General features: G+C 41.9%; 1 protein-coding gene across 4 annotated transcripts in view; it reads right to left on the bottom strand.

Annotated features, from left to right (window-relative positions):
• Nucleotides 1-1,506: 1,506 nt before the first annotated feature.
• LOC311144038 (E3 ubiquitin-protein ligase Midline-1-like) overlaps nt 1,507-15,943 on the bottom strand; it is a 69,101-nt gene continuing 54,664 nt past the window's right edge. For all 4 annotated transcript variants that reach the window (XM_084179966.1, XM_084179965.1, XM_084179967.1 and 1 more), the window contains 6 exons: nt 8,680-8,828; nt 8,434-8,561; nt 7,594-7,737; nt 6,764-6,925; nt 3,507-3,714; nt 1,507-3,269 (listed from right to left, as the gene is read on the bottom strand). In XM_084179966.1, the coding sequence (XP_084036092.1) occupies nt 2,921-3,269; nt 3,507-3,714; nt 6,764-6,925; nt 7,594-7,737; nt 8,434-8,561; nt 8,680-8,828 (1,140 nt within the window). In that variant the 3' untranslated portion in view covers nt 1,507-2,920. The remainder of the gene's footprint in view (nt 3,270-3,506; nt 3,715-6,763; nt 6,926-7,593; nt 7,738-8,433; nt 8,562-8,679; nt 8,829-15,943) is intronic.

The raw sequence follows: 15,943 nt of genomic DNA, 5'->3' as shown, positions 1-15,943 counted from the left end.
CTACAACCTAAGGCTATAACTCGGCATACAGAACTATTTTGTATGACACTCAGAATTACAATAATATCAGACAAAACCATATCAAACTGTACTGATTTGGAAGTCAACATAGGTTGTGCTGGATGCATTTTTAAAAGAGACACTTATACAAAGACCAATCCCAAAATACTGTCTGTGGAATGTTTTGTGAACGCAAGAACCCTTGAACCAGACTGACAGACTCATAGACCGCCATGTGTTGTGTCTAATCAACCGCGGAGCACTGTATTATGACGGGGTATTGGACCGTTTCTGCCCCAGCATGCAGTCTGTCTAGACGTGGATCGATAAGTCCCAAGATACTTCAGAGATCTGCATCTAGTAATGACAAAAGTATTAGGCATACATATCACTAATTTCGTTTCCTTCTCTGTTGTTTTTTTTGCGCTGTTTTCAACCAAAGAATCTGCTTTTGTTTATGTGAAATGTTTATCTTCATAAGATATAAAAGAGTGGGCGAATAAAGGAGCAAATTCAATTACATGATTGCGCAGATAATGTTCTTCTAAAACAATGTTATTTCTTTGTTGTGGTAGAAGAACAACCAATTTATCGTCAATGAAAATAAAATGTTCTGGCCCAACGTTGATATGTTTCATGTTTCTTCGCTGTTCCCTGGGAAATGGTGAATGTACTGTATATCCAAGACATATAATCCACATCCGATCATAAATTCCAAATAATAATTTGATATAAAATCACCTGATATTTTTTGCTTAATAAGTATTTCCTATATGTGTTATTCATAATACAGTATGTTAAAAAAACATAGTGTTTGAGACTACAGATTTAGAATGTTCAAGATCAGTCATCAGTCATGAAATAGTACACCGTATGGTACGGATGAAGCAATTCATTTGTTTCCTTACTTCTTTTGAAAAGCATGTTACTGTATGATTATTTGAACACCATCTTTGCTTCATAATGGCCTCAGGGCATTCAGACTGCTGTTAACCCCATTCTGTGTCAGATTGCGTGCAAATCCACTTTTCTCTCAATGCTCTGAAATGACTAAATGTTCATGCAATAAATGAAATGGGATATATTGAACCATGTTTTCAGTGATTTAGATAACTTCTTAACCAGTTAGCATGGATGGAATCTCTATAAATCCCTCTCTCTTGGGATTGTCTCCAGTACCGTATCACTGAAACAACCGCCAAGTATATTGGCCAATACTTTGTCCAAGATTAAAGGCCAGATTCAAAACGTTCCATCCTGCCTTAGCTCTGTTTATGCATTCGTTTTGAATACAAAGCTACAGTCCAACATACAAACATCTTATTCTGAAAACTAGGTAGGACTAACTACTGCACCTGCTATTTTCACCCTGTATAATTTTATTTAAACAAATAAATGAATGTTATGCTACTGTGTAAATACCTATATTTTCACCGTGTACAATTGTATTTAAACAAATAAATGTATGTTACGCTACTGTGTAAATACCACAAATGCACATTTGATCAAATTGACCTGCAATACGTTTTCACAGTCTTTAATATTTTTTTGTAAACAAATATTTACAGATGTCTCCAATCAAACCATGGAGGTCTCTGTGACATCATTCAAGCTGGGCTGTGTTCGTGCACTCGGGCTCTGTCATGATCCATGTCTAGAGGGTGTCTGATGGTGAGGTCACGGTAAATTCAAATCCGTTTTAGTCTACTACAAGTTGAATGGACCGGGGTCCAGTGGTCTTCAAGCCATGTTACTTGAGGATAAAAAGAGATGTCAGAAGGAATCTCGTCACAGATGAATTATTGTTGTATGGTGCTTTAGAATAATAGTGACACTCCTTTTTTAAAGATACAGCATCCCAACATTAATGACACCTTATAAATCGGTGAAATGAAACTAAGGCAAAACATATCAAGTTGTTTTCTTTGTTTTGCCTACAGTGGTGTCTGAATGAAATGAACATTACAATTAAGATTAGGTAACAGACAATTAAAAAGCATTATCATTACAATTCACATTTAATTGATGTAATCTTATAAAATTTTTAACAAGGAATGTATTCTAGTGAGAAAAGTCAAATTGCTCAAATTGAAATGTACATGTATATGAACATACAGAGCCAACATGTGAGAAGAAAACAGTAAGGTATTTACAGAGATTGCACATGTATCTAATTACAATTAATACATTATTTGTGTATCGAAATTTCACTTAAAATGGCTTTTATTTAAAATGTACATTTTCACCATTAATCAACTTTTTAACATCATAGAATTAAAAAAAAAATCTATAAATGAACTCTTTAAAATAACTCTTAACATGTTTATTTTCACAAACATCATCCTAATACATATGAAAAATCATAGAGAGGATCTTGGTGCACCTGTATGAAACAGAAGACTGTAGACAAATACTCCTGTTAGAACTGCTCTGTAATCAGAGGAACTGGTGTCATGATGACAAAATCAACAAGTTACACATAAAACACTTATCAACATGCTGCTTACGATGGATCCATGGACAAAGGTAAACAATCTACTGTATGTGTAAGAATGAAATAAACTAATCTAAGGGCTGCATGAATATACTGTAAGTTTGACTGAATTTCAAAACGTTATATCCACCTTCCTCTCTAAGCGCATCCCAAAACCAACACACATAAATATAGCAGTGTATATTAATGTGCAAAGCAAGAAATAAAATGGACAATGTTGTTTTACCCAATAAATGGTTTCCATAAATAATTCAAAAAATGTATTTACTTCTATAAGATGATTAGAGACTTATCTGGCACCATGGCTTTGTTCTGTTTTATACAGAATTATTAATTATACAGTTTTATACAAGGTGGTGGGACACAAAGTCAGCCAGGTGAGGCTGTAGTCAGTCTGTTCTGCTCCCTTTGTGTCTCTGTGGTCTGTTAATCCTGGCAGTCTGTCCCCTCGAGGTGGTCTGGGATGGGCAGCCCCGTGAGAACAGTCAGACACTTGTTCCACACGTTGAACACGGGACAGACTGGCTGGGCGAAGGCGATGTCGAACGTGTACAGGTGCTGTGAGCCGGCGCCATCGTAGAAGGCCAGGGAGCCAGCGTCGTAGTCCAGCAACACCCCCACGCGACGCAGGTGGGGGGACGGCTCGATGGGCATCTCCTTGCTGTTGTGACGTACTACCCAGGAGTTGTTGCATCGAGATAATACCCACGAGGCCGAGTTCTTGCCGATCCACTCATGTTTTGGTGCTGACCTGTAAGCAACGCCCACAGCAAACCTGATGAAGATAGAAAAAGTGCATATTGAATGTTAATGGCTCTCTACTAGAGGTCAAATAGCACCTGTGGGAAATGACAGGAGTCCTAGCGTCCTAGAGATTTTAGATTTCAAGATTGAGTTTATTATAGTGTAACAGAGGCTGTGATTGGACCTCCCAATCTGAATCTCACACACCTTTGTCTCTCCATATGTACTAGTCTGACGTATCTCAGGCACCACAGGTACATATTCTTACCATGTGCTCCCTCCTATCAAGGCTTCCCAGTAGTGACGCCCGCTGTCGATGTACACATTCCCTGTGACGCCGTAGCTGCCCTGGCTGGTGAAGCGGTCCTGAGTGTGGCTCTTCTTGGACGACGTCTCGTCTCGCTCCACCGTCAGGTTGTCATGGGAGACCTTCAGCTTCTTGTGGGCAGACTTTGGGTCCAACTTGAATGGCTGACCTGTGAATTGACCATAGATTAATTAAGCAATAAGGCCCGAGGGGGTGTGGTATATGGCCAATTCAAAAGTATTCAGACCCCTTGGAAAGTATTCAGACCTGTTGACTTCTTCCACATTTTGTTACATTACAACCTTATTCTAAAATTGATAAAATAGTTTTCCCTCATCAATCTACACACAATACCCCATAATGACAAAGCAAAAACAGATTTTTCAAAATGTTTGCAAATTTATAAAAAATAAAAAAACGGAAATATCACATTTACATACGTTTTCAGACCCTTTACTCAGTACTGTTGAAGCAACTTTGGCAGTGATTACAGCCTCGAGTCTTCTTGTGTATGACGCTACAAGCTTGGCACACCCCACAGCATGATGCTGCCACCACCATGCTTAATCGTAGGGATGGTGCAAGGTTTCCTCCAGACGTGACGCTTGGCATTCAGGCCAAAGAGTTCAATCTTGGTTTCATCAGACCAGACAATCTTGTTTCTGATGGTCTGAGAGTCTTTAGGTGAGCCTTTTGGCAAACTCCAAACTTCTTCCATTTAAGAATGATGGATGACACTGTGTTCTTGGGGACCTTCAATGCTGCAGATATTTTTTGGTACCCTTCCCCAGAACTGTGCCTCGACACAATCCTGTCTCGCTCTACAGACAATTCCTTCGACCTCATGGCTTGGTTTTTGCTCTGATGTGCACTGTCAACTGTGAGACCTTATATAGACAGGTGTGTGCCTTTCCAAATCATGTCCAATCAATTGAATTTACCACAGGTAGACTCCAATGAAGTTGTGGAAACATCTCAAGGATGATCAATGGAAACAGGATGCACCTGAGCTCAATTTCGAGTCTCATAGCAAATTCATATATATATATTTATATATATATATATACAGTGAGGGAAAAAAGTATTTGATCCCCTGCTGATTTTGTACGTTTGCCCACTGACAAAGACATGATCAGTCTATAATTTTAATGGTGGGTTTATTTGAACAGTGAGAGACAGAATAACAACAAAAACATCCAGAAAAATGCATGTAAAAAATGTTATAAATTGATTTGCATTTTAATGAGGGAAATAAGTATTTGACCCCCTCTCAATCAGAAAGATTTCTGGCTCCCAGGTGTATTTTATACAGGTAACGAGCTGAGATTAGGAGCACACTCTTAAAGGGAGTGCTCCTAATCTCAGCTTGTTACCTGTATAAAAGGCACCTGTCCACAGAAGCAATCAATCAATCAGATTCCAAACTCTCCACCATGGCCAAGACCAAATAACTCTCCAAGGATGTCAGGGACAAGATTGTAGACCTACACAAGGCTGGAATGGGCTACAAGACCATCGCCAAGCAGCTTGGTGAGAAGGTGACAACAGTTGGTGCGATTATTCGCAAATGGAAGAAACACAAAAGAACTGTCAATCTCCCTCGGCCTGGGGCTCCATGCAAGATCTCACCTCGTGGAGTTGCAATGATCATGAGAACGGTGAGGAATCAGCCCAGAACTACACGGGAGGATCTTGTCAATGATCTCAAGGCAGCTGGGACCATAGTCACCAAGAAAACAATTGGTAACACAGTAGGCCGTGAAGGACTGAAATCCTGCAGCGCCCGCAAGGTCCCCCTGCTCAAGAAAGCACATATACAGGCCCATCTGAAGTTTGCCAATGAACATCTGAATGATTCAGAGGAGAACTGGGTGAAAGTGTTGTGGTCAGATGAGACCAAAATTGAGCTCTTTGGCATCAACTCAACTCGCCGTGTTTGGAGGAGGAGGAATGCTGCCTATGACCCCAAGAACACCATCCCCACCGTCAAACATGGAGGTGGAAACATTATGCTTTGGGGGTGATTTTCTGCTAAGGGGACAGGACAACTTCTCTGCATCAAAGGGACGATGGACGGGGCCATGTACCGTCTAATCTTGGGTGAGAACCTCCTTCCCTCAGCCAGGGCATTGAAAATGGGTCGTGGATGGGTATTCCAGCATGACAATGACCCAAAACACACGGCCAAGGCAACAAAGGAGTGGCTCAAGAAGAAGCACATTAAGGTCCTGGAGTGGCCTAGCCAGTCTCCAGACCTTAATCCCATAGAAAATCTGTGGAGGGAGCTGAAGGTTCGAGTTGCCAAACGTCAGCCTCGTAACCTTAATGACTTGGAGAAGATCTGCAAAGAGGAGTGGGACAAAATCCCTCCTGAGATGTGTGCAAACCTGGTGGCCAACTACAAGAAACGTCTGACCTCAGTGATTGCCAACAAGGGTTTTGCCACCAAGTACTAAGTCATGTTTTGCAGAGGGGTCAAATACTTATTTCCCTCATTAAAATGCAAATCAATTTATAACATTTTTGACATGCGTTTTTCTGGATTTCTTTGTTGTTATTCTGTCTCTCACTGTTCAAATAAACCTACCATTAAAATTATAGACTGATCATTTCTTTGTCAGTGGGCAAACGTACAAAATCAGCAGGGGATCAAATACTTTTTTCCCTCACTGTATATATATATATATATATATATTAATATTTATATATATATATATATATTTGCCAAAAATTCAAAAAACCTGTTTTCGGTTTGTCATTATGGGGTATTGTGTGTAGATTGCTGAGATTTTAGATTTATTTAATTCATTTTAGAATAAGGCTGTAACATAACAAAATGTTGAAAAAGTAAACGGGTCTGAATACTTTTCGAAGGCACTGTACCACAGCTAAGGGCTGTTCTTAAGCACGATGCAACGTGGAGTGCCTGGACACAGCCCTTAGCCGTGGTATATTGGCCATATATCAGAAACCCCAGAGCTGCCTTATTGCTATTATAAACTGGTTACCAACTTAATTAGAGCAGTAAAAACTAATGTTTTGTCATACCCATGGTATACGGTCTGATATACCACGGCTTTCAGCCAATCAGCATTCAGGGCTCGAACCACCCAGTTTATAATTTAACAGTAAACAATGGTAAATATCTCCATATGTCAATATCTCCAAAGACGCTTAACGATGTCAGTACGGTACAGCTATTGGAAACGCTGACATACTGTTGGTCTTGAGCTTCCCAGGCACACTGCTGCGACTCCCTGCCTGGTTGATAGCTTTGACCATAAAGATGTACTTGGTGCCACACTGGAGTCCATGCACTGTGTAGTGGTTCTGCTTGATGTTGGGCACAATCATCCAGCTATCAGCCGAGTTACACAAACCTAGACCACAGACACAGTCAGTCAGTTAATCAGCAGCAAAATAAAAGGAAATACAACCACTGGATTGTAACAAGGACACAGTGTAACAGACATTCGTTGAGATAAGAACACCTCCAATGAATCCTTTGTCGTCGTCAAATCTAGATGTGGTAGTTCTAACGCCCCGTGTTGTCATAACCTCTTATTTCTCTAGGAATGTGTGACCCCATCGTACACAATATACATGACCAATTCACTCTAGTATGAACAGGCACTGGGGCAGAAGAGGGCCAATTGCTTGATTGAGCTGCAACCCTACTAGGGTGATCTGTTCCAACAGTCTGCCACTTACATGAGCCACGGGGAAAATATTCAGCCCATAATCTGCATCTGGATTGGAATCCAGTCTGACTCAGACGATCTACTCTGGCCTAGATCAGTCTCTAGTAGAGATCTCTGATACCTTATTATTATCTTATCACCCAATGAAAGGAAAGCATGGTTGTTGCCCCCCACTTCTGAAATGAAAAATGCTTTATTTAATCAGGATAATGTTATAATGCCCCCAAAGCTATTCACAGTAAGAGGCTCTTTATTTATGGTTGCTCTCAGATAGTCTCCCTTTCAGCAGTTTACGCCACAACAGGCATACTGTACTGAGGCGCTCTAGACATGCTTTGTGTACATACTGACAACATTGGCTTGTCCAGTGAAGATGGCATACTGAAGTTCATAGGAGACGACACAGAACTCGTCATCTGACGTCCAGTGAACGGTGATGGTGTCGTACGACGATGTACATAATTCCTCCCGGATTATTGGGGGATTTGGTGCTGCAAATAGAAAAATTGTAGTTGTTTTTATTCACGTCTCCGGTGTGTGTCAGTTATTAAGGACAACAATGATGAACAGTAGACATAACACTCACTACAGTACATTGGATTTACACAAAATCACTATTTTCTTATGACCAAAAGGGGTTGGATATTTGGGTTGGTAAATAAATTCTAGTCCACTCTTGCAGGTGGCTGTGACTTCATTTTGTTGGTTAAATTACAGACCCTAGAGTGGAGAATGACCTAAAAACCAGAACAATCAAAATCCAATTATTTAAACTGTAAACGAACCCCGAATTGCAGCTTCTAAACGTGTGAGCATTTTGTTGTCCCAAGGAAGCACTTAACAAAGCACCAGGGGTATTACTCAGTCGAGACCACAGTCAATGTATTTATTTTGTCTTTGACTCTGCATTGTTGGAAAAGGACCCGTAAGTAAGCATTTCACTGTTAGTTTACACCTGTTGTTTACGAAGCATGTGACAAATACAATTTGATAATGATTTACACGACGCATCATTTCTGACATGAGAACCTAGTGTAGCTGTTTTTATATTTGACTGCTGGAGAAAATAGATAAACAGAGAAATTGCACTGTACCAGAATGTCCCATTTCAGATAGACCCGAGTTATAGATATGTTCTCAATATAATTCTGAATGAAAAGATGGATCACAGGTGGAATAGAGTTCACCTGTGAGGTAATCCAAGCTTTCCAGCATCTTCTTTTCCCTTGTGAAGTCCAACGCAAACGTATCAAAGGAGTCATTCAGGTTTATCTCTGGTATCAGGATCTGAGAGGATGCTGTTGCCATGGACACTCTAAAACACAACGATATATAATTTACATTACATTTATCTTATTACAACCTGGGACTCAGGTCAGTTGAGACTGTTTGTGGAGCATTATCACAACAATCAGTTTGACTTGAACGCTCACCTCTCGCTGATGCTTTTGGCTGTCTGCAGGAAGCGGGCGTGGTCTGTCTCCTTGAGGGTGTGATCGGCCTGTGTGATGAGGGATGAGGATCTCTCAATGATCTGCTTGCAGCTGGTGATCTGCTGGGCTAGCTTTCGCAGCCGCATAGCCTGAGAGGACACAGTGGATTACTGGATTACTGAACACCCCAGTGCAGAGACAGACCTCTAGACCGCTGTTACTGCGGATTCAGAAACTACTGGACTACAGCAGGTTCAATTGAGTTGACAGTTCCTCATTTAAAAAAGGACACAATTGAGAGGTAATTCAATTGTACATCATCATATCACCATTTTCTCGAATTCAAAAACATGCTTTGTGTGTTTTTATCTAATCAAATTTGCTTAGACCATCACGAGGAGCCAAGAGATCAACTTTAGAGGATGGCATGAGGAGTATCTACATCTTCCATAACGTCGACCATGGTAACGGAATGTGCCTGCGTGCCCCCTCTGTCCATTGGCAGGGAGCAGGGAGCAGAGAGCAAAGAGAAGAGAGGAGAGGAGAGAGGAGAGAGGAGATAGCAGAGAACAGAGAGGAGTGAGCAGAGAGGAGAGAGGAGAGAGAGGAGAGAGGAGAGAGAGGAGAGAGGAGGGAGGAGAGAGGAGAGAGGAGAGAGGAGAGAGCAGAGAGAGGAGAGAGCAGAGACGAGAGAGCAGGAAGCAGAGAGCAGAGAGGAGATAGGAGAGAGCAGAGAGCAGAGAGGAGAGAGGAGAGAGGAGAGAGCAGGAAGCAGAGAGCATAGAGGAGAGAGGAGAGAGGAGAGAGCAGGAAGCAGAGAGGAGAGAGGAGAGAGGAGAGAGCAGAGTGGAGGGAGGAGAGAGCAGAGAGGAGAGAGGAGAGAGCAGAGAGCAGAGAGCAGAGAGCAGAGAGCAGAGAGCAGAGAGCAGAGAGCAGAGAGGAGAGAGGAGAGAGGAGAGAGGAGAGAGGAGAGAGGAGAGAGGAGAGAGCAGGAAGCAGAGAGGAGAGAGGAGAGAGGAGAGAGGAGAGAGGAGAGAGGAGAGAGGAGAGAGGAGAGAGGAGAGAGCAGAGAGCAGAGAGCAGAGAGGAGAGAGGAGAGAGGAGAGAGGAGAGAGCAGAGAGAGGAGAGAGCAGAGACGAGAGAGCAGGAAGCAGAGAGCAGAGAGGAGATAGGAGAGAGCAGAGAGGAGAGAGCAGGAAGCAGAGAGCATAGAGGAGAGAGGAGAGAGGAGAGAGCAGGAAGCAGAGAGGAGAGAGGAGAGAGGAGAGAGGAGAGAGCAGAGTGGAGGGAGGAGAGAGCAGAGAGGAGAGAGGAGAGAGCAGAGAGCAGAGAGCAGAGAGGAGAGAGGAGAGAGGAGAGAGGAGAGAGGAGAGAGCAGGAAGCAGAGAGGAGAGAGGAGAGAGGAGAGAGGAGAGAGGAGAGAGCAGGAAGCAGAGAGGAGAGAGGAGAGAGGAGAGAGGAGAGAGGAGAGAGCAGAGAGGAGAGAGGAGAGAGGAGAGAGCAGGAAGCAGAGAGGAGAGAGGAGAGAGCAGGAAGCAGCCTCCTGACTTTGAAACGAGGCACGGGGCGAGGAAGGAAGCAGTGTTCCTCAGAGGGGCTAGATCACAGGAAACAGGTCTGATGTGGCTCTGACACTGAACATGGCACAGCATGCCAGCGCCATCCCTCCGAGCCCCCCCCCGAGCCCTCTCTAATGACACTTAATGGGGGGAAAGGAAGGAAAACCACTCAAGGAGCAGAGTGGATTTGTTTCAGATGCATAAATGCTGTGCAAACACTCGCATACTACAGGATACATACTGTATTGCACGTACAAATCAAAGCTATTACAGTTACATCAGTCACACAGCAACACTGCTTTTCATAAAATATGAATTCCAGAGTAAATCATAAAAGTCATGCATTCCAACAAACTCTTGTTTATGTTTGCCTCTTGAGGTACATAGTCAGTGAAAGCTGTGCATGTCTAGCAGAGCTGTATGGTATGGTAACAACCTAAGTCCTCAGCCTTTATAGAGGGTTCAGCCTTGGGGGCAGAGGAAGAAGAAGAAGAACAAGTCGAACCATGCCAGCTCCCAGGGGTTAGGCAACCTGACCCATCTGCCCTCCTCAGTAACCATCAAAACATACGAATGAAATATTCACAGGCTATTCCAGGCACAAACAAATCTGGGCCTAGACAAATGGAATTGCCATCAGTCACAACAAGATGGAATCAGAACATTGTCATCAGTCACAACAAGATGGAATCAGAACATTGCCATCAGTCATAACAAGGTGGAATCAGAACATTGCCATCAGTCACAACAAGATGGAATCAGAACATTGCCATCAGTCATAACAAGGTGGAATCAGAACATTGCCATCAGTCACAACAAGATGGAATCAGAACATTGTCATCAGTCATAACAAGGTGGAATCAGAACATTGCCATCAGTCATAACAAGGTGGAATCAGAACATTGTCATCAGTCATAACAAGGTGGAATCAGAACATTGCCATCAGTCACAACAAGGTGGAATCAGAACACTTCCGTAAAGCTGTAGATTTACGTTCCTTTTTCATATTGAGATTCATCAGCCACACCATACAGTATGCAGTAAAACTACAGTACAGGTTACACCATACAGTATGCAGTAGGTATAGAGTACAGGTTACACTATACAGTATGCAGTAGGTCTACAGTACAGGTTACACCATACAGTATGCAGTAGGTCTACAGTACAGGTTACACTATACAGTATGCAGTAGAACTACAGTACAGGTTACACCATACAGTATGCAGTAGGACTACAGTACAGGTTACACTATACAGTATGCAGTAGAACTACAGTACAGGTTACACTATACAGTATGCAGTAGAACTACAGTACAGGTTACACTATACACTATACAGTAGGTCTACAGTACAGGTTACACTATACAGTATGCAGTAGGTCTACAGTACAGGTTACACTATACAGTATGCAGTAGGTCTACAGTACAGGTTACACCATACAGTATGCAGTAGGTCTACAGTACAGGTTACACTATACAGTATGCAGTAGGTCTACAGTACAGGTTACACTATACAGTATGCAGTAGGTCTACAGTACAGGTTACACTATACAGTATGCAGTAGGTCTACAGTACAGGTTACACTATACAGTATGCAGTAGGTCTACAGTACAGGTTACACTATACAGTATGCAGTAGGTATACAGTACAGGTTACACCATACAGTATGCAGTAGGTCTACAGTACAGGTTACACTATACAGTATGCAGTAGGTCTACAGTACAGGTTACACCATACAGTATGCAGTAGGTCTACAGTACAGGTTACACCATACAGTATGCAGTAGGTCTACAGTACAGGTTACACCATACAGTATGCAGTAGGTCTACAGTACAGGTTACACTATACACTATACAGTAGGTCTACAGTACAGGTTACACTATACAGTATGCAGTAGGTCTACAGTACATGTTACACTATACAGTAGGTCTACAGTACAGGTTACACTATACAGTATGCAGTAGGTCTACAGTACAGGTTACACTATACACTATGCAGTAGGTCTACAGTACAGGTTACACTATACACTATACAGTAGGTCTACAGTACAGGTTACACTATACAGTATGCAGTATGCAGTAGGACTACAGTACAGGTTACACTATACAGTATGCAGTAGGTCTACAGTACAGGTTACACTATACAGTATGCAGTAGGTATACAGTACAGGTTACACCATACAGTAGGTCTACAGTACAGGTTACACTATTCAGTATGCAGTAGGTCTACAGTACAGGTTACACCATACAGTATGCAGTAGGTCTACAGTACAGGTTACACCATACAGTATGCAGTAGGTCTACAGTACAGGTTACACCATACAGTATGCAGTAGGACTACAGTACAGGTTACACCATACAGTATGCAGTAGGTCTACAGTACAGGTTACACCATACAGTATGCAGTAGAACTACAGTACAGGTTACACCATACAGTATGCAGTAGGACTACAGTACAGGTTACATCATACAGTATGCAGTAGGTCTACAGTACAGGTTACACCATACAGTATGCAGTAGAACTACAGTACAGGTTACACTATACAGTATGCTGTAGGTCTACAGTACAGGTTACACCATACAGTATGCAGTATAACTACAGTACAGGTTACACTATACAGTATGCAGTAGGTCTACAGTACAGGTTACACCATACAGTATGCAGTAGGTCTACAGTACATGTTACACCATACAGTATGCAGTAGGTCTACAGTACATGTTACAATATACAGTATGCAGTAGGTCTACAGTACAGGTTACACTATACAGTATGCAGTAGGTCTACAGTACAGGTTACACTATACAGTATGCAGTAGAACTACAGTACAGGTTACACCATACAGTATGCAGTAGGACTACAGTACAGGTTACACCATACAGTATGCAGTAGGTCTACAGTACAGGTTACACTATACAGTATGCTGTAGGTCTACAGTACAGGTTACACTATACAGTATGCAGTAGGTCTACAGTACAGGTTACACCATACAGTATGCAGTAGCACTACAGTACAGGTTACACCATACAGTATGCAGTAGGTCTACATTACAGGTTACACCATACAGTATGCAGTAGAACTACAGTACAGGTAACACTATACAGTATGCAGTAGGTCTACAGTACAGGTTACACCATACAGTATGCTGTAGGTCTACAGTACAGGTTACACCATACAGTATGCAGTAGATCTACAGTACAGGTTACACTATACAGTATGCAGTAGGACTACAGTACAGGTTACACCATACAGTATGCAGTAGGTCTATAGTACAGGTTACACCATACAGTATGCAGTAGGTCTACATTACAGGTTACACCATACAGTATGCAGTAGAACTACAGTACAGGTAACACTATACAGTATGCAGTAGAACTACAGTACAGGTTACACTATACAGTATGCTGTAGGTCTACAGTACAGGTTACACTATACAGTATGCAGTAGAACTACAGTACAGGTTACACCATACAGTATGCAGTAGAACTACAGTACAGGTTACACCATACAGTATGCAGTAGGTCTACAGTACAGGTTACACCATACAGTATGCAGTAGAACTACAGTACAGGTTACACCATACAGTATGCAGTAGAACTACAGTACAGGTTACACCATACAGTATGCAGTAGGTCTACAGTACAGGTTACACCATACAGTATGCAGTAGATCTACAGTACAGGTTACACCATACAGTATGCAGTAGGACTACAGTACAGGTTACACTATACAGTATGCAGTAGGTCTACAGTACAGGTTACACCATACAGTAGGTAGTAGATCTACAGTACAGGTTACACCATACAGTATGCAGTAGAACTACAGTACAGGTTACACCATACAGTATGCAGTAGGTCTACAGTACAGGTTACACCATACAGTATGCAGTAGAACTACAGTACAGGTTACACCATACAGTATGCAGTAGAACTACAGTACAGGTTACACCATACAGTATGCAGTAGGTCTACAGTACAGGTTACACCATACAGTATGCAGTAGATCTACAGTACAGGTTACACTATACAGTATGCAGTAGAACTACAGTACAGGTTACACCATACAGTATGCAGTAGGTCTACAGTACAGGTTACACCATACAGTATGCAGTAGGTCTACAGTACAGGTTACACCATACAGTATGCAGTAGGACTACAGTACAGGTTACACCATACAGTATGCAGTAGGTCTACAGTACAGGTTACACCATACAGTATGCAGTAGAACTACAGTACAGGTTACACCATACAGTATGCAGTAGGACTACAGTACAGGTTACATCATACAGTATGCAGTAGGTCTACAGTACAGGTTACACCATACAGTATGCAGTAGAACTACAGTACAGGTTACACTATACAGTATGCTGTAGGTCTACAGTACAGGTTACACCATACAGTATGCAGTATAACTACAGTACAGGTTACACTATACAGTATGCAGTAGGTCTACAGTACAGGTTACACCATACAGTATGCAGTAGGTCTACAGTACATGTTACACCATACAGTATGCAGTAGGTCTACAGTACATGTTACAATATACAGTATGCAGTAGGTCTACAGTACAGGTTACACTATACAGTATGCAGTAGGTCTACAGTACAGGTTACACTATACAGTATGCAGTAGAACTACAGTACAGGTTACACCATACAGTATGCAGTAGGACTACAGTACAGGTTACACCATACAGTATGCAGTAGGTCTACAGTACAGGTTACACTATACAGTATGCTGTAGGTCTACAGTACAGGTTACACTATACAGTATGCAGTAGGTCTACAGTACAGGTTACACCATACAGTATGCAGTAGCACTACAGTACAGGTTACACCATACAGTATGCAGTAGGTCTACATTACAGGTTACACCATACAGTATGCAGTAGAACTACAGTACAGGTAACACTATACAGTATGCAGTAGAACTACAGTACAGGTTACACTATACAGTATGCAGTAGGTCTACAGTACAGGTTACACCATACAGTATGCTGTAGGTCTACAGTACAGGTTACACCATACAGTATGCAGTAGATCTACAGTACAGGTTACACTATACAGTATGCAGTAGGACTACAGTACAGGTTACACCATACAGTATGCAGTAGGTCTATAGTACAGGTTACACCATACAGTATGCAGTAGGTCTACATTACAGGTTACACCATACAGTATGCAGTAGAACTACAGTACAGGTAACACTATACAGTATGCAGTAGAACTACAGTACAGGTTACACTATACAGTATGCAGTAGGTCTATAGTACAGGTTACACCATACAGTATGCAGTAGGTCTACATTACAGGTTACACCATACAGTATGCAGTAGAACTACAGTACAGGTAACACTATACAGTATGCAGTAGAACTACAGTACAGGTTACACTATACAGTATGCTGTAGGTCTACAGTACAGGTTACACTATACAGTATGCAGTAGAACTACAGTACAGGTTACACCATACAGTATGCAGTAGAACTACAGTACAGGTTACACCATACAGTATGCAGTAGGTCTACAGTACAGGTTACACCATACAGTATGCAGTAGAACTACAGTACAGGTTACACCATACAGTATGCAGTAGAACTACAGTACAGGTTACACCATACAGTATGCAGTAGGTCTACAGTACAGGTTACACCATACAGTATGCAGTAGATCTACAGTACAGGTTACACCATACAGTATGCAGTAGGACTA

Source organism: Coregonus lavaretus (genome assembly GCF_964263955.1).
Source record: "Coregonus lavaretus genome assembly, chromosome: 16".
NCBI lineage: Eukaryota > Metazoa > Chordata > Actinopteri > Salmoniformes > Salmonidae > Coregonus > Coregonus lavaretus.
This window is presented reverse-complemented; position numbering and strand designations above follow the sequence as displayed.